The sequence below is a fragment of the Schistocerca gregaria genome, chromosome 2 (assembly GCF_023897955.1).
Source record: "Schistocerca gregaria isolate iqSchGreg1 chromosome 2, iqSchGreg1.2, whole genome shotgun sequence".
In the NCBI taxonomy this organism is placed as follows: Eukaryota; Metazoa; Arthropoda; class Insecta; order Orthoptera; family Acrididae; genus Schistocerca; species Schistocerca gregaria.
The window spans coordinates 479984813-480005554 of NC_064921.1; the positions used below are offsets into that span (position 1 = coordinate 479984813).

Below are 20742 nucleotides of genomic sequence, written 5' to 3' on the forward strand. Positions count from 1 at the left end.
GTTGCACAAAACCGATCACCTGACGCAGGACCGTGTCCCACGCACTAGCCGACGCGACCTGCGAACCTGTAAGTGGAAAAATCTCGACCGCACGACATTCTTCCTCATCAATGTGGAAACAGAGTAGTTCATCACAATTGAAAACCGTGTCGGGGCCCATCGGCAATCGCGACAATGCATCAGCGTTGGCGTGCTGAGCCGTGGGGCGATAGTGAATCTCATAGTGAAAACGAGACAAGTATAAGGCCCAACGTTGCAGGCAGTGAGCTGCCTTATCCGGAAGCAACGCCGATGGGCTGAACAGAGGGACCAGCGGCTTGTGGTCGGTGATGAGGTGAAACTTAGAACCATACAAAAAAACACTGAACTTTTTTAGAGCATAAATGATAGCAAGCGCCTCCTTTTCGATTTGAGAGTAACGCCGTTGCGCATCGTTGAGGGTCTTGGAAGCATAGACGATGGGTCGTTCCGACCCATCCTCATTCCGATGGGCGAGAACAGCCCCTAGGCCCTACTGTGACGCGTCAGTCACCAGAACCAAGTGCTGACCTGGACGGAATGTGGCAAGACAAGGCGCCAACTGCAAATGAGCCTTCAGGCGGACAAAAGCCTGCTCACACTCATCGTACCAACAGAAAGGGACGTTTTTGCGTAACAGTTGATGCAGAGGATGAGCTACCTCCACCGCAGATGGAATGAATTTGTGATAATAAGCAATCTTGCCTAGAAACGACTGAAGTTCTTTGACCGTAGGCGCCTGGGGTAGAGCGTTAATGGCCGCAATGTGCTGATGTAGAGGACGTATACCCTCACGGGACTAGTGGAAACCAAGATACACAATGGAGGCTTGGAAGAACTGTGACTTGTCCAGAGTGCACCTCAACTCAGCCGAATGCAAAACCTGAAACAGTGAACGCAAATTGCGAAGGTGCTCCTCAGTGGAGGCCCCCGTGACAACAATGTCATCCAGATAGTTTATGCAGCCGGGAATGGAAGCCGTGAGCTGTTCCAAAAACCGCTGAAAATGGCTGGCGTGCTAGCGACGCCAAATGGTAACCACTGGTACTGATACAACCCACAAGGAGTGTTGATGATGAGAAATTCCTTGGAAGAAGCATCCAACGGCTACTGATGGTAAGCCTCCGATAAGTCAAGTTTGGAAAAGAACTGGCCCCCAGCGAGCTTGGTAAATAACTTCTCAGGACGGGGAAGAGGATAATTGTCAATGAGGCTCTGAGCATTGACAGTGGCTTTAAAATCACCACACAATCGCAGACCCCCATTTGGTTTAGAAACCACCACGATTGGCGATGCCCATTCGCTGGAGGTAACAGGAAGGAGAATCCCTGAAGCTGTTAACCTGTCTATCTCAGCCTTGAGAGGTTCACGCAATGCCACCGGAATAGGGCATGCACAGAAAAACTTATGGCGAGCTGTAGGTTTAAGAGTAATGTGGGCTTCAAAATCCTTGGCACGACCCAGACCAGCAGAGAACACGGACAAAAATTCAGAACACAATCCATCCAGCTGTTGATACGGAATATCCTCAGATATGAGGTGCACATCATCATCAATGGAGAACCCAAACAACTGGAAAGCATCATAACCGAACAGGTTTTCAGTGCCCACATGATCCACCACATAAAACGCGAGGGGCCTAACAACAGACTTGTAGGCAGTGGAAGCATCAAACTGGCCAATGATAGAAATTTTCTGTTTATTATAAGTTCTCAGATTTTGCGTAACTGGAGACAAGGTAGGGGAGCCCAACTCCAAATACGTGCAAGAATTAATGAGAGTTACTGTAGAGCCAGTGTCCACTTGCATGCGAATGTCTTTATCCAGAACACGAACAGTAACAAACAACTTATTTGTTTGAGAAAACACACAGTTAACATCCATGTCCAATGCCTCGTCCTCGTCGACAGGAACTTTAGGGGACTGACACACAGAAGCAATGTGGCCTTTTTTCCTACATTACATGTGGCCCAACGTTTTGGTTACGCGGCCCTGTCATGCTGTACAAAACAACGTGGACAAGAAGGAAGTGCGGCATGAACCTGCTTCTGTGGTTGCTGTTTTCGCTGCGAGCGTTGCAGCCCAATGCAACGTTGTTTGCGCGAGTGAACCACCGCCACATCTTCGTTCTCCTGTGAAACAGCCAAATTGTCCGTGTCGAAAGTTGACTGTACAGCACCTACATCACACCATGCGTCTATTTGCGCGCCAGCAGCGTGAGACACATCAAAGGATTCAGTGATGCTTAGAACTTCTGACAACGACGGGTTTGGCAGTTGTAGGGCACGGTGCTGAACTTCTTTATCAGGACCAAGCTGTAAAATAGCATCCCTAACCATTGAATAATCATAAGACTCATGATGAGTGCCCGTGACAAACTGACATTTCCTACTCAGACCGTGTAGTTCCGCCACCCAAGCCCAGTGAGATTGGGGGGCTGTTTATGACACCGGTAGAATGCCACGCGGGTTTTTCGGTAATAGTTAGACAATAAGTCACACATTTCTTGGAAGGACAGAGAGGCAGCTTCCCGCAGAGGGGCTAACTGAGATAGCAGCTGATAGATTCGTGGGGAAATCGAAGATAGAAATAAACGACTTACACATAGGAGCGTCGACAACGCTGAAAGCCAAGAAGTGTTGCCGCAAACGCTTCTCATAATCCTCCCAGTCTTCAGCGGCCTTGTCATAAGGAGGGAATGGAGGCGGAGAAGAGGAAGACAGACAATGAGTAAGCGACATCGACAACACCTGAATAGCAGCCGTCAGCTGTGTTTGTTGTGCCTGAATAGCAGCTGTCAGCTGTGTTTGTTGTTCAATGAACGCTTGCATAAGCTGTTCCATGTCTGCCCCGTCACGAACACACAAATCCACAACGCAGAGAAAATATCCGACCTCGTTGCCAAAAAGTGTTATAACCTTTAATCACCAATAATTGTGTGGATATTCAATCACTCTCACTTAGAAACAATAGCTGGTTACATAACAACAACTCAGTATCTCTTATTCGACTGCCGTGCCATGACATGCGGCCGGCATCGTTCATAGCTAGGTGGCGCTCCCGCTCTCAGGCGAGTTGCGGAGCACCTCTATCGCTGTTTGTGCGTACTGTCGTGGTGGCACTGTTAAATGTCATGGCACTGTCACGTTTGTGCGTACTGTCGTGGTGGCACTGTTAAATTTCATGGCACTGTCACAACAATATCCACATCTCCTAACTGTAGCAATAGGTACTGCACTCATAAGAGACTGCATTCCATTCAGCATCAGCCTGCAGAACTCAGGACTCACACAACTCTCAGCAGAGTTAAACCAAGCTTGGTTATGACACTATATGACATTCACAAAATCTCATTAGCATGTGCAGTTGCTACACGTACTTCATCCATCGCTAATGCTGTAATTACTGTCCTTATCTAAGCTGCTACCTTTATTTATTTATTTATTTATTTACATGTCAAGTTCTCTAGGGCCAAATTGAGAAGCAAATCTCCAAGGTCATGAAATGAAATGTGTCAGTATATGAAATTGCAATGTAAAAGTAATAACAGGTAAAAATAAAATGTTAATGAACCCAAAAAAAAGACAAGCTGTAAGTTTAAGTAAACACAATCAACAAAATAACAAGAATCAGCTTAATTTTTCAAAGAACTCCTTGAGAGAACAGAAGGAGTCACTCTTCAGTTTTGATTTGAAAATGAGTGGATTACTGCTGCTGTTGTTGTTGTTGTTGTTGTGGTCTTCAGTCCTGAGACTGGTTTGATGCAGCTCTCCATGCTACCCTATCCTGTGCAAGCTGCTTCATCTCCCATTACATACTGCAGCCTACATCCTTCTGAATCTGCTTAGAGTATTCATCTCTTGGTCTCACTCTATGATTTTTACCCTCCATGCTGCCCTCCAATACTAAATTGGTGATACCTTGATGCCTCAGAACATGTCATAGCAACCGATCCCTTCCTCTAGTCAAGTTATGCCACAAACTCCTCTTCTCCCCACTTCTATTCAATACCTCCGCATTAGTTATGTGATCTACCCATCTAATCTTCAGCACTCTTCTGTAGCACCACATTTTCGAAAGCTTCTATTCTCTTCTTGTCGACACTTTTTATCGTCCATACATGGCTACACTCCATACAAACACTTCCAGAAACGACTTCCTGACACTTAAGTCTATACTCAATGTTTACAAGTTTCTCTTCTTCAGAAATGCTTTCTCTTCCATTGCCAGTCTAAATTTTATATCCTCTCTACTTCGACCATCATCAGTTATTTTGTTCCCCAAATAGCAAAACTCTTATACTACTTTAAGTGTCTCATTTCCTAATCTAATTCCCTCAGCATCACCCGACTTAATTCGACTACATTCCATTATCCTTGTTTTGCTTTTGTTGATGCTCATCTTATATCTTCCTTTCAAGACACTGTCCATTTTCGTCCAGCTGCTCTTCCAAGTCCTTTGCTGTCTCTGACAGAATTACAATATCATCGGTGAACCTCAAAGTTTTTATTTCTTCTCCATGGATCTTAACACCTACTCCAAAATTTCTTTTGTTTCCTTTACTGCTTGCTCAATATACAGATTGAATAACATCAGGGATAGGCTACAAACATGTCTCACTCCCTTCCCAACCACTGCCTCCCTTTCATGCCCCTTGACTCTTATAACTGCCATCTGGTTTCTGTACAAATTGTAAATAGCCTTTCGCTCCCTGTATTTTACCCCTGCCACCTTCAGAATTTGAAAGACAGTATTCCAGTCAACATTGTCAAAAGCTTTCTCTAAGTCAACAAATGCTAGAAACATAGGTTTGCCTTTTCTTAAACTTGCTTCTAAGTTAAATTGTAGGGTCTGCATTGTCTCACGTGTTCCAATATTTCTACAGAATCCAAACTGATCTTCCCCGAGGTCAGCTTCTACCAGTTTTTCCATTCGTCTTAAAGAATTCGTGTTAGTATATTGCAGCCGTGGCTTATTAAACTGATAGTTTGGTAATTTTCACATCTGTCAGCACCTGTTTTCTTTGGGATTGGAATTATTATATTCTTCTTGAAGTCTGAGGGTATTTTGCCTGTCTCATACATTTTACTCACCAGATGGTAGAGTTTTGTCAGGGCTGGCTCTCCCAAGGCTGTCAGTAGTTGTAATGGAATGTTGTCTACTCCCAGGGCCTAGTTTCGACTTAGGTCTCTCAGTCCTCTGTCAAACTCTTCCCGCAGTATCATATCTCCCATTTCATCTTCATTTAATATCCTCTTCCATTTCCATAATATTGTCCTTAAGTACATCACCCTTGTATAGACCCTCTATATACTCCTTCCACCTTTCTGCTTTCCCTTCTTTGCTTAGAACTGGGTTTCCATCTGAACTCTTGATATTCATACAAGTGGTTCTCTTTTATCCAAAGGTCTCTTTAATTTTCCTGTAGGCAGTATCTATTTTACTCCTAGTGAGATAAGCCTGTACATCCTTACATTTGTCCTCTAGCCATCCCTGGTTAGCCATTTTGCACTTCCTGTCGATCTCATTTTTGAGATGTTTGTATTCCTTTTTGCCTGCTTCATTTACTGCATTTTTATATTTTCTCCTTTCATCAATTAAATTCAACATTTCTTCTGTTACCCAGGGATTTCTACAAGCCCTTGTCTTTTTACCTACTTGATCCTCTGATGCTTTCATTACTTCATCCCTCAAAGCTACCCATTCTTCTTCTACTGTATTTATTTCCCCCATTCTTGTTAATTGTTCCCTTATGCTCTCCCTGAAACTCTGTACAACCTCTGGTTTAGTCTGTTTATGCAGGCCCATCTCCTTAAATACCCACTTTTTTGCAGTTTTCAGTTTTAATCTACAGTTCATAACCAATAGATTTTGGTCAGAGTCCACATCTGCCCCTGGAAATTTCTTACAATTTAAAATTTGGTTCCTAAATCTCTGTCTTACCAATATATAATGTATCTGATACCTTCTAGTATCTCCAGGCTTCTTCCATGTATACAACCTTTTCTCATGATTCCAGAATAAGATTTTCACTCTGCAGCAGAGTATGCACTGATATGAAACTTCCTGGCAGATTAAAACTGTGTGCCGGACCGAGACTCGAACTCGAGACCTTTGCCTTTTGCGGGCAAGTACTCTACCATCTGAGCTACCCAAGCACGACTCATGCCCCGTCCTCAGAGCTTTACTTCCACCAGTATCTTGTCTCCTACTTTCCAAACTTCACAGAAGCTCTCCTGCAAACCTTGCAGAACGGTTCTTACTTAAACTATGTACAATTTGGCATTGAATTGCCCTTGTATTTATTGTAAATTTAAAATGAAACCTGTACCATTTGACACATTCCATATCCTTGTGATTGACTCACTAACTGGATCTACGGAACATGAAATAAATAAATAAAAATACTTTAATTGTTCAGGAAACTAACCATTCCTTAGGGAAAAATTACAAATATGGCTAAATACAGAGCTAACATGAGCAGTAATGTACCTCAGTATTCTGTATCACAGAGGAGTATTTCAGACATCAATCTCAGAAAGACATTTCCCAAGAAAGTTATATGATTTCCTGTAGAAACTAAATTTTTATTTAATTCACCAGCAATGCTCAGAAAATGATTGTTAAATACTGTACATATATCTGATTTATCAGTAACAGAAATATTTTTACTACAAACTGACTCTATATTGTTGACGTTGTGCTGCTTCACAACTGACCATATGGTTTCAATTTCATCCTGTGAATTAGCTAATCTATTTGCATACAACATACTCTTTGCCTTCTTAATAACTTTTTTAAGCACCTTAAAGTACTGTTTGTAATGTGCTACTGTAGCTTGATTGTGACTGATTCTAACATTTTGATATAATTCCCACTTTGTTCTACATGATATCCTTATCCCACTAGTCAGCCACCCAGGCTGTCTTTTACTGCTAGTACCCTGTTTAGAATGCTGTAATGGAAAGCAACACTCAAAGAGCATGAGAAATGTGTTATGGAAAGCATTTCATTTGTCATCTATGTTATCGGCACTATAAACATCCTGCCACTCTTGTTCTTTGTTGAGGTTTAAAAAATTCTCTATTGCTGTTGGATTAACTTTCCTACATAGTTTGTAATTATATGTAACTTTTTTTTTTAGTACAAAAGCCTTATAGTGTCAAAATTTGTGCATCATGGTCTGAAAGGCCATTCCCCCTTTACTAACAGAATGCTGATCTAGGAATGAAGAATGAATAAAGATATTGTGTATGGCTGTGCTACTGTTCCCCTGCACCCTAGTTGGAAAAAACACAATGTGCATCAGATCGTATGAGTTTAGGAGACCACCAACATCCTCTGTCTTACACCATAATGTACAAAATTTATACTGAAGTCACCACATAGAACTAATTTCTGGTACTTCCTACAAAGTGAACAAGAACCCTCTCTAGCTTGAGCAGAAATGCTCTGAAGTCAGAGTTAGGGGACCCATAAACAACAGCAATTAGAAGTTTAGTTTCATTAAATTCAACTGCACAACATTCAAATATCTGTTGTGACGTGACATGTCTATGGACTCAAATGGAATACTGTTTCTTATGTACATGGCCACAACCGCACCCCGCAAGGAACTGCTTGAAAAACAGCCAGCTAACCTGTATCCTCGTAAAGGAAGTCTCCAAATTGTTAAACTATTTAAGTGGTGCTCCAATATACCAATAATTTCAGACATCTATAACGAGTTAATGAACTTCATCTCTAATAACTCTTATATTTTGATGAAATATGCTAATTCCTTCTTTACTTGGAAACATGACATCCTCTGAAGGTGAGCCCTTAGTTAGAGGAACTTCCTCTAAGCAGGTATACCTACAGCTGACTTCAATTTAGAAAATGTGCAGCTCTAACACCAGCTACTACCGAAATTTTTCCATGAGTGGTCCTACCACCACCCGCTATATTGTCACCTATAAGCTTTGCCAGCCTCCCGTTCCCATACCTATTAAGGTGCAGGCCTTGCCTAGCGAAACCCAATCTACTGATAGACTCAACTGGCACCACTGAAATGTGGCCGATGCCATCTGCCTTCAGGGTGTACTCCAGCCCCATGTTAATGCACTTAACAGCTGCATTAAGATGAGGCTGATCATGATGCTGAATCAGTTGCACGAAATGCACACCAGTGTAACCAGTTTGAGTAGCTATATTTACCAGGTCACCACCTACTTCATATTCCCCATCCCTATCAAGACTGTTCCCTGCTCCATCCACTATCACTATCTGATCCTCCTCCGTCAAATTCCTACATAGCTCCCCTCTGCTGTCAGTCACCTAATCCCACCCTACACTAGGCATCACAATGCTGGTGGCTTGGTACTTACTCCCCAACACTTCCTGCAACTGCTGGCCCACACCTGTACCATACAAACTACCTAGCAGCAGGACCTTCTTCTTTCTGTTAGATTTAGCAGGTGACCTAGGCCTACTAACTGCTGAGTGTTCCCTACACATACAGCTACAAGAGGCTCCTCTCCACTCAACTCTGACAGTTGGTCAAATAAATTGCATATACGCAATGTATAACTGTCAGAATACCTCCTACTCCTAGGTGCCTTCTTGCCAACTGCCAATTCGCTCCTCTATCAACTTATTTCTACTACAGATTCTGCATTCCCAGGAGAGGATCTCGCTAAAATGCCCACTGGCTTCCCCACTGCATTCCACCCTATGAAAGTACTTTGAACAAACCCCACACCATAACCCACTACCCAACAACCTACAACAGAGCCCACACTTCTCACTCATGGTAAAATTTTACAGTTACTGAAAAAACTGTGTGCCCACATTACCTAAGTTCAGTTACATCAGTGGAACTATTTATAGAACAAGCTATAGGGGTCTCAAAATTCCCTCTCTATAAAGAAATCAACTACTTATATACTACTGAACCACAAGTAATACCAATACTGACAAAACTTCACAAAATTTTTAGAAGCCACTGGAACGCTCAATGAAGTTAAAGCACTGAGTTAAAATTTACTAAATTATTTCACTAAAAACAATAAGAAACATCAGCTGAAAACTAAAGGATGAAATTTAGTAAATGACTTATACACACAGAAAACTCTAAAAAACACAATGAGTGAATGTTTCCAAAAGTTTATTAAAGCACTATTTTGCCACAAACAGCATAAAACACCGCTGAAAACTATTAAATTTAATAAGTGTATAACAATGCACAAATAACTTTGTCAGTACTTAGCTACAGTCGCAGCTACATGCCGCAAAATGTAAACACACTACTGAGGCATGAGGCTTGGACAAACGATGTAAGCACACTCATGAATAACAGACCATTTGAGTCAATAACACAGCAAGAAAAACTAAGATTAATGAAAATCCACTAATAAGTTACTTTTATAGCAAATATTAGCACAAATAAACTTTAAAATAATTAACTGAAGACTAAAACTTTATAAAATATTAATGAGCAATTTCAACAGCAGTCCAGCACATGTGACATCACACCAAATATCATCCCTGCTTCACCCTATACAATAACCTGATCCTGTTTACCAAAACTTCACACAGATTTCCTGTTTTCTGTTACATGGCTAAGTTTGTCAATTGGCTTCACAATACTTGTGATGTGGTACCCTGTTCCTAATTTTCTCTGTAGCATTTGGCCTACACCCCTCCAGTGGCTACTACTTGGCTCCAAGATTTAATTCTTCCTATTTTCTTTTGGTACCAACACACACTGAGCTTCTTTGCTAGAAGTCTGCTGCTTTGTACTGTGACCTACAGTTGGATGAGGCTCTTCCCATCCTTTGTCATGTAACAAATCTAATTTATTCAATACTGTAAGCTTAAATGTGGAATAAGAACTGTTCCCCTTTACTCAATTTCCACAATTTTTTTCCCATTTCAACCAATCTAGTTCAGATTTCACATTTTCTAATTTAGTCTGAGGGGCACCAATCTTTCCTTGTGTTCAGCGATTCTCTTGTCTTTCCTCCAGAGACTGCAGTTTCATGGAAGAGATTCACTGTGTTCCCCATTCAGTTCCCCTCTACAGTCACCCCAGTGAAATTCCAACCCACAGCCTACACATACCACTCCTTCTTTGACTACTCTAAGACAACATCCACACTCATCAGGCATTGAAACACAGATTACATGCTGAAAAATATAATTAAGTCACTTAACATACCATACACTAAACGAATTTTTGTTATTTATGAGCCAAAAAAATAGGCTTACAGGTTAACAATTCAGGTACATGATATAACATTAAAAGTTAATTATTTTTGCTCACAACAAGAACTCAGCACTCACTTAACTGTGCCTCTTAATTAGCTTAATTACAGTATCAAGAGGAGTACAGTTCTTTCAAAAACGTCACCTCCATTTCAAGATATGCTACGCTCTGGTTGGGTGGATGGCTGTTGAGGCAAAACTCTCATTAGCGGCCATTATCTGAGGCACCTGCCACATCTCAATTGTGTTATGATACCTTAGGAATTTACTACAGGAGGAAACATGGACTAAAATGTAAAGATACAAAAATACAGATGAGAAGTTCAGCATATTAATGAATATATTTACACATTATTTTAACATGTCATTTCCAGCTAAAAATCAGAAAATCAAGTGTAGTTGGCTTAACAGAGAAAATTGCTGGTTGATAACAGGTATAAAAAAGTTATGTGCTGAAAAATGAAGATTATATGAGATCACCAAGTCTTCCACAGTATCCAATGAATTCCTTGCATATTTCAAGAATTATAAAATGATATGTAAAAAAGTGATCAAAGAAGCTAAGGTAATGGCAAATAAGTGCTATATAAATAATCCCAATGACAAAATGAAAGCTGTATGAAGTTTAGTGAAACAGCAAACTGACAACGTTTCTCCTCAAAATTACAGTATTAAATGGAATTGTAATGACAAAGAAATTAATGATCCTAAAGAAATAGCAAAGTGTCCAATACTTATTTTAGCAATATAAGAGAGCAATTAATTGCTGAAATCAAACCTTGTGATACAAACTGCCCAGTATCATCTGTAAATACCAACATAAACCATACTTCACTGTTTTTCTTTCCAACAACTCGGTAAGAAGTCCTGTCAGTTATCAGAGCTTTAAAAGTGAATCATTCCACTGGAATAGACGTCATCCCACGCAGCCTTATTAAAAAGAATGTGGAGATCTCATTATTGAAACATTAGCCCACCTTTTCAATAGTTCCTTTCAAATCTGAATTTTCCCATCATGCCTAAAAACAGCTAAGTTCAAACCACTATTCAAAAGAGGTAGAAAGGATGAAGTGGCTAACTACAGGCCCATTGCTCTACTACTATCCGCCTTCTCAAAAATCATAGAAAAATTTTTTCAAAGTAGAGTAGTCGATTTTCTGGAAGAGCACAAAATACTATCCACAGCACAACATGGTGTCAGGAAAGGCAGATCAACTGATACAGCAATTTTTGGACTATTAACTGAAGTACTTCAGAAACTAGATAATAGTGAAAATGTCATTGGAATGTGTCTAGATCTCTCTAATGCTTTAATAGATAACAGAGAACTATTGCCTAAGCTTGACAACATGGGGATTAGAGGAACATCTAACAACTGGATAAACTCATACCTAAGTGGTTAAAAATAAGTGGTTGAAATGCAAAATCAAAATTTCATCATACTCACTCAACACTATTCAAACTATGAAACCATTGAATGTGGAGTGCCACCGAGCTCAGTTTTGGGACCTCTTATATTTCTGTTATATGTGAATGACCTAAACAAATTCTGCGAGAACATCATCCAGTTCTCTGATGATACAAGTGTGCTAGTGAGTGGGAAAGAACTGGAATATCAGTACAGAATATGGATTGAGAGTAAATTGCAGAATGACAAAAGTAATGAGAAGTAGCAGAAATGAGAACAGTGCGAAACTTCACTTCAGAATTTGGGATCACAAAACAGGTGAAGTTAAGGAATTCTGCTACTTAGGCAGCAAAACAACCCATTATGGATGGAACAAGGTGGACATAAAAAGTAGATCGGCATGGATAAAAACGGCATTCCTGGCCAAGAGAAGCCTGCTAGGATCAAATATAGGTGTTAATTTGAGAAAGAAATTTCTGAGAATGTACATTTGGAGCTCAGCATTGTGTGGTAGTGAGACATGGGCCATGGAAAACTGGAGCTGAAGAGATTTGAAACCTTCAAGATGTGGTGCTACATAAGAATATTGAAAATTAGTGGACTGATAAGGTAAGGAATGAGGAGGTTCTCTACAGAACTGGCGAGGAAAGGAAAGCAGGGAAAAACTGACAATAAGGGAGAGGATGATAGGATATCTGTTGAGACATGAGGGAATGACTGCCATGGTACTAGAGAGTAAAAACTGTAGAGGAAGGCAAATATTGGAATACATCCAGCATATAGTTGAGGTCTTAGGTTGCAATTGCTGCTATGGGTAGACTCATGACTACCTGACTGGCCTTGAGAACTTTGTGTTTTCGTGTGTTCTTCATTTTGTATTTTTAAATAGTAACTTGCACGCCTGTTTAGTGCTGAGAATTTCAGACTTCTAGTGCATTATGGACTTAGTGTTTTTAAGTATTTGGAAGCCAAAAGCAACACTGTCAACAGCAAGGAAATTTTTATCAACAATAAGAACATGAGAAATAGCTGGAATTGAAGATTTTAAGCCCCAATGTCAAGAGCAGATGCAACTCTTGCTAGCAAAAACTACAGTATGGACTCATAAGCTGTATTGTCTTTTTTGTTACATAATGAAGCAGTGATGTACAGGGAAGTGTTTACGTCACTTCTTGGCTTTACAAGCAAAATCATTGGAGCACCAGGATGCTTTACTTCTTTGCTAGATGTTGATGTAGATGTATGATAGGTGCTAGTTGTAGTTTCTGCCATACATTTTGTATTTTTGTGCAAGCTGAATCTGTTAGTTATTCCTAGTTGTTTACCATTCTCTGAAATTTGCGAATTGTTGGCCCCCTTCTGTTGTAGTCATGAGGTGTGAACACCAATTTTTGAAGTTGCTGATACAATCAGAATCAATTAGCACAGAACAAAACAGGTCTATTGTGTGACAAAGGTCTTGCATTAACAGTAGCTCTCAAAAATTCCCTGGTAATCGAGTGGAATTTGCAAGGTGGAACAGAGGTAGCAGCATTGAATTTATCCAAGTGGAAGTCCATTCAGTACCCAACCACTAAAGTCACAATACTAATAGGTCACCTCAGCCTCCATCATTGTTGTAAAGCCTTATGAATACTTACTGTAATAACCTATATTGACTCTCCTTGGTATTTACTTCAGAGTCTATGTATTACAATCAAGAATACTTTCATTATTGGAATAATTATTTTTATGACCATTGTAGATTATGTGTATTTTTTTCAGAGATATGCTTAAGTTATCATCAGTTAAATTGACTGGATTCTTGGATTATCATTGTGAAGTGTAACATCACCTCATTTGTCTGTGAAAGATTCATTGCTACATCCTGTGCCATTATTAGTAGTAGTCAGTATACATAAATTGATTGAGGAGTGAGGGCTTTTGGCTGAGCAGTATATAGCTGGTAAGCTGCGAGGTGATGGCTGGACTGGGCAGGTTAGTGAGGACCAAACAGCAGCAGCAAGCCATCAAGCTGATCATTCAGTGAGTAGATGTTTCCAGGAATTTCCCATAAGGAAAGGGAACATAACTAAGGAACTGCATGGCCTTACACACTAGCAGCTTGCCAAGGTTCTAGCTGTATTTGAAACTGATGGAATAGCTGGAGATAGCTGTCATGTTTGCATGAGGTGTGCTGGCTTGTGTGACTGTGTGCTTGTTTTCCCTTCTGATGACGATTTTGGCTGAAAATTCATTGTGTAACAGTCTTTTTATTGTGCTTGTCTGTAACTCAATGTGTCACCTTTATGGTGAGTTGCAATCCATTGTTGTATAACGTTGTTGAATTTGTACATTGATATTTGTGGGGAAAATGTTTTGTGTAATGTAGTGTGGAACTGGCAGGGGTGGAGAAAAGAGGTTAATTGAATAGTGACTGCTTTTTTGCTGCTAATGTAATGTTCTGTTTGTAATTTAGCGAAGTCAAATAAAAAAGAAATAATATTCAAATGATGGATATCAAATATGTATATTCACATGGTCAGAATATTTGAAAACTGTATAGAATTATTCTTTTGACTAAAGAGGTTAGTCATGTGACATAGCTGCATGTGTGATAAAGTGTTAGTTTGTGATGCAGCTAGATGGGGCATATAGTCAGTTCAATGCATCAACCTACAACATGATGAGGGGTATTTATTGTGAATTAATATAGACCTTTGAGACTGAACATTGTTACTGATGAACTGATATTCAAATAGAATTGGATGCTCTATTTTATGTGGGGAATTTGTTCAAGGTAACATGTTAGTGCACTGCACGATGAATATTCTGCCACTCTTGCTCTGTAATGAGGCTTGAAAAAGTCTCTCTTGTCATTGGATTAACATTTCTAAATAGATAGTGTTAAAATTTGTGCATTATGGTCAAAAAGGCATTTTACTCTTTTACTAACCAAATGCTCCTCTAGTAATGAAGAATGAACAAAAATGTTGTCTATAGTTGTGCTACTATGCTAGTCGGAAAGAACGCAGTCTGCATAAGACGGTATGAATTTAGAGAATCTTCCAACATGTTTTTCCTTGTACAGTCACTTAAAACATTAATATTAAAGTCATTACAAACAGCTAACTTTTGGTACTTTCTATAAAGTGAGCCAAGAACTCAATCTGGCTCAAAAAGAAGAGTTATGGGTCCTATAGATAACTATAATTAAAAGTGTAGTTTCAATACATTCAGCTATTCCTGCACTGTATTCAGTGACCTGTTCAGCGCAGTATGTCAACAGATTCAAATGGAAAACCATTTTCCATGTATATGGCTACATTCCAACTCTGCAAAGTGCTCCATGAAAAATATCCAGCTAATCTGTGTTCCAATAGCCTCTAAACTGCTATATTGTGAAAGTAGAGCTCTGATATTCCAGTAATGTCACAATCAAGATCAACAAGCAGTTCACTAACTTTATATCTAGTATCTCTTATATTGTGATGAAACATGTTTATTCCTTTGTTGTTACATACCTCTCCGTTTTGAACATGGTTCCTTTGTTAGACTTCAGAGATACCTATCATCTGACTTCAGTCTGCAAAAAATAGCAGTCCTAGCACTGGTTACCACTTAGTGTTTTTCCTATGAGTGATTCCAACACCCCCCACTACACTGTCACGTATAAGTTTTGACAGCCTCCCCTTCCCACACTTACTGAAATGCAGATTGTAACTAATGAAGTGTGACCTATTGATAGACTCAGCTGGTACCACTGCAAAGTGAACCATACTCTCTAATAGTCAGTGCCTTCTTAAGTCCCATGTTAATATGCCTAACAGCTATATTAAGATAGGCCAATTGTGACACTGGAACAGCTGCATGAGTTGCATATTTGTTTTACTAGTTTGAATAGCCATCTTTTTCAGGTCACCACCTATGTCATGCTTTCTATCCCCCTCAAGACTATTCCCCACTCCATGTACAATCACTATCTAACCTTCTTTTGTAAATTTACTATATATGGCTGGTCTATGTTATCAGTCACTTAAGCCAATTCTGCACTAGGTTCCACAATGCTGGTGACCTGGTGCTCACGCCCCAGCACTTCCTGCAGTGGTTGGCCTGCACCTGTGCCATGAGAACTATGTAACACTAGAACCTTCTTCTTTCTATTTGAATCTACAACTGGTAGGCATAATAGCTGCTGAGGTCTGGTCCATGTTTTCTACACCCACAGCTACAAAAGACTCATCTCCACTAAGCCCTGACAATTGGTCAAATCTATTGGTGATACACCAAGTGAAACTGGCTCATATTCTTTTCCAAGTAGCCTTATTACTAACTGCCAGTTCCCATTCCCCAGCCCCCTTCTCCCTCCTCATCCTATCGAGTAACCCCCTTGAGTTTTTTAACTGCACCTGCAGGACACAGATCTTACATTCCTGCTCCTTTATTCACTTATTTTTCCTACATACTCTGCAATTCCAGATGAGGATTTCCCCAGAATGTCCACTGACTTCTCCATTATGTTCTCCCTCTCCCCAATGTAAAAACTTATTACAAATCTCACACTGTAGCCCACTACTCACGAACCTACAACAAAGGCCACACTTCTCACTTTTACAATTGTCAAAGAAAACTATGTGTCTATGTTACCTAAATTATGCCACTACTTAAGGGTGAATTTCAAGAAATTCATCTGTAAATGATGCCTACAGTATCAGATCAAAACCCTCTCCAGATTTCAAGTTTCTATCCGTAGCTGTATGGACTGGGTGATGATGAGTCGCTCAGTCAGGACATTTCCCTTTTTATATATATATATATATATATATATATATATATATATATATATATATATATATATATATATATATATATATATATACTACAACAGTTTGTGGAATAAGTGATAGCCTAACATGTAAATTAATCTGCTTTGTTTATTTGCATTCACTTATGATATATGGCATTATGATCTGGGGTAACTTTTCCCACTGACAGTGGTTATTTTTGGCTCATAAGCAGGCAGTTCGAGCAATGTGTGGTGTAAGTTCATAAACCTCTTGTTGACATTTGTTCAGGAGTCTGGGATAGAGATATTGGCCTCTCAAAATGTATTTTGACTGTTGCTGCCCATTCTGTCCTGACCAATCCTGAGAAAGTGGAAGTTCAATTGTTCTCCTGGTCAACACAATGTGTCCCACCCATTGCAGATATTTTGTGGGTTGCACAGAGACTGGCTTGCCACTGCTGGCCAGCCATTATGGTTGATGAACTCAGGCACAGAGCTGAAGCTGCATTGAATGATGTTCCTGTATCTGTTATCTAAACTCATTTGATTTCATGTACAGTTGATTTAGAGCTGTTGTTACTGTCAGACCTATTTATCGCTACATTATCTACAAATTTAATCATATATACTTCCTACTATGCTATACATGTACTTTACTTAATGCCAATCAAGTGTTACAGTTTCATAGCCAGTGGTGCACATATTCAGTGGGACAGCCATTGCTAGGTAGCTCTAAGGAATTATAACTGAATTTGAACATAATGCCAATTGTTCGGAACCTGCAGTTGCCAGAGGTATTGAGTGTGTAAGAACAGCAGATTTTTGTATCATTACCAAAATGGGCTCTACCTTCACAACCAACATTCCAACATCTGCTGCTCCAGCTTAGTGATGATCCACCATCTCAGGCCTCAAACTGTATGGTGTTTCTAATCATGATCTGTGAGTCAGTGGAAACATCTTTTCCAGAAAAGCCTTTAGCACGAGGACCTTCCTGGCGTGTATAGACCATTGATACAGAGTGCAAAGGACTCAAGAGTGCTTATATAAGCAGTATGTCTCTCTCTGATGACAAAAACCATAAATAATTTTACAAAAAGCAAGCTCCTTTGGGTGGAAGACAAAGGTACCAAATATGTAAAGCTGAAAACTGAGGTCTGGAATATTGCTGCCAGAATAGTAATAGAGAAACAAAATATTGAAACCTTCAGAGCAACAATCTAATTCAAATTTGGAACATCTGAGTTCAAGTCCAGTTATAGGACAGAGTTTTGATTTGCCAAGAATTTTTATCTTTTTATCCTTTTATTATTCAAGAAAATCTTATGTAGAAATCTTTCCACCATTTGTGTGGAGTGATTTAAGGAGGTAAAAGGAGCATGGCTAATGCAGAATTTAGCTCATAATCTCTTAAAATGTCTCTTACTTGTGTTATCTTTCACAACCATATTTGTGAAGGAGTGGTAATAAATAGAGGATAATGCTCCATGATAACCAAAATGTTATGTAATGTAGCGTATTAAATGTGATCAGCCTTTCCAGTGCTTCTTAATGCCAACATTCTCGTCAATGTTCCTTTCTCAGGACTGTTAAAGAAGAGCTATATGGAGTATCACTATTTGCTTTGAATTTGTTTGAAGATTATTTCATGACTTTCAGTTTTTGAGTATTGTACTCTTTCTTTAATTTCTTTCTTTGTGTATTCTCTTGTGTAACTCATGAGGCTATTTAAGTGTTCTTCTTTTACATTTTGCAACTGTGGTTCCTAATATATATATTGTATTGGTGAATTATCTTTCATCAGAGTAGAAACTGTGAAATAAGCTGAACAGGCACATTTATAAGGCTACACTATTGTAAAATAAAACATATTTACATTGTGATTGTAAAACTGTTTACTTGCAAACACTATAATTGGAACAGTAAAGTACATTCATTTGTTCCATGTTTTAAAGTTCTTATGTAGTTATAAGTGAAATTTTATGAATTAGATTTTAGGTAACCAGCAATCAGCGTTGATTGGAGAAATGTGTCTAAATGAGGGAGAGGCAAAGAGTACTTACAGAGCTGGTTGTTTTGTGGTCTACAATACTGGCACAACAGTAAGTTCACACTGCTTGAATGACATAAATGAATTTTATTTTCATTATTATTATTTGAATATTTCTCTGAAAGCATCACAAACACCTAACTGAAATTGTTGCTTGTTAAATTCGTACAATCTTAATTTGTATATTAATACCAAAAATAAAAATTAGAGCAGTGAGCTATATTCAACTAACTAAAATATCTGCAGCTATAATTACAGAAAGTAATCAAGGAGGGTGAACTACCAGCAGTGTAAATCCCAAGATCTAAAAACGACAGCTTTCTTCATTGAAAATGGGAATGTACAGGTCCAGTAAAGTGCTGAAAGAGATATGAGGGAAAATGTAAAGATAAATAAGCTTCTTTGTGAATGTGAATCATTTTTTTAGGGTGAAAAGGTACACAGAAAGTGAAACACAATATAAAAATAAAAGAATAATTTTTATGTCGTCCATTTACAGTTTCTTTCCTCAAACTTCTTTTCCCTTTTAGGCAAACATAGGTAGCACACACGATACAATATCAAGTAGCCTCACCCATTGGCTTTCTGTCACTACTGTCATCAGTTAACTTAATGGAGAAAAGTCATATGCACCATCTACCTGTAAAACATGTGAACTTCTTCCTGTATACTATTATGTTTTAACTCTTTGTGCATTGTATTTTCTGAGGCAGAGACTGGAACCAGTTCAGCATTTGCCTAAACAAGTGTGGAAAACCACCTAAAAATTCCAGTTGGCCAGTGCACCAAGTTTTCAATCATTAATTGGAATGGTGAAGTTAGTATGCTGTGCTATCTTTCTTCTCTTCAAAATCATACAAGTATCATACAAGAAGGTTTGTCATAGGTGGGAGGCTAGACCAAAAAATGATGGTACTCCACACATGTTCTGCTGTAGTTTGCTTCTATTGTAAATCTACTTGCTCTTATAACAGTATTATGAAAAGGATAGATTGCCACTCACCATATAGTGGAGACACTGAATCACAGACAGGCACAATGAAAAGACTGCTATATGTTTAAGCTTAAATGTAACACAAATGGATAGCAGTCTTTTCATTGTCCCTGTCAGCAACTTAGAATCTCCTCTGTATAGTGGGTAATAGTGTGTCCTTTTCATAATATTGTTGTTATTCCATCCTTGAATTTCCACTACTTATTCTTGTGCTAATGCTGATATTAATATTATATTTTTTCCTTTGTTTGATTTCATTTTGTTATTTATATTTGTATACAACAGATGAAATATCCAGTTTCTTGTTCAAACAGGGATGTTCAAAACTTACCATAGTTTCTCAGTTACCACTGATAACATTATAATTAGTTCACCTTGAAATATCTTTTCTAGGGAGATATTTGTGATTTATGAGGCGTGTTCAGAAATGATTTACAGTGGTAGTTTTTGTACTTTATTTATAATGAAAATGAGTCAATGTACATGGGATCTCTCAGTAATTTGTAAAAGGAATTTCAGTTTTTGTTGACAGTTTCTCTGAAACAATTGTTTGCAGGTTCTGTTCACTCAAATTTGCAACTCGTTTATGTCTATAATAATTACCAGTTGCTTTTGTGTTAGCATTAATGTTAACAATGGAGGCAAAAATGAATTAATATTCATTATGTTTAACACTTAATATTGAGCAGTGCACAAACATGGTTTTGCTTTACATAATCTGACTGTGAACTGCATAATTGGAAGAAAGACCTACATTAAGTAGTAAATACATATCAAAGTGAAACTCAAAAAACTGTGAAATAAAAAACCACCCAAAATATTAACTGTACACAGTGGCCAAAAAATACCATTAACCTCAATTAATAATCAATGTAATCGTATAAACTTGAATAAATAACATGAACAACAGTTCTTTAGAGGAATTTTCTTGGGATATGAACCATGTATAGTTACTTGTGAGAGGGAGTGCAGCATTACCAATGGAGGTCATGAGAATGGGCTCTCCAAATCATGATTGAGATGAGCTTTGCTGATTTCAAATCTTCTTTGACCTGGTTAGGCAGTTTCAAGAAATAATGCATTGTAGGAAGTCACAAAACAAGTAAAAGTATAGGAGAGGTGGCATAAATTCATATGTGTCATGAAAACATAGCTTGCTGTTATCCCCACATCTGCTGTGTCAAACGCTGATTGATCAGATTTCGTGAAAGAACTGTGAGCAAACTGCACTTTATCATTTCGAGGTGAAAGAAGACAGAGTC

At 38.8% G+C, this 20742-nt stretch overlaps 1 protein-coding gene across 1 annotated transcript in view; it reads left to right on the plus strand.

Moving 5' to 3' along the window:
- Positions 1 to 20742, plus strand: part of LOC126335847 (glycerol kinase-like) — a 193131-nt gene that overhangs the window by 51732 nt on the left and 120657 nt on the right. The window contains exon 6 of the mRNA XM_049999317.1: positions 18428 to 18538. Coding sequence (XP_049855274.1) covers positions 18428 to 18538 — 111 coding nt within the window. The remainder of the gene's footprint in view (positions 1 to 18427; positions 18539 to 20742) is intronic.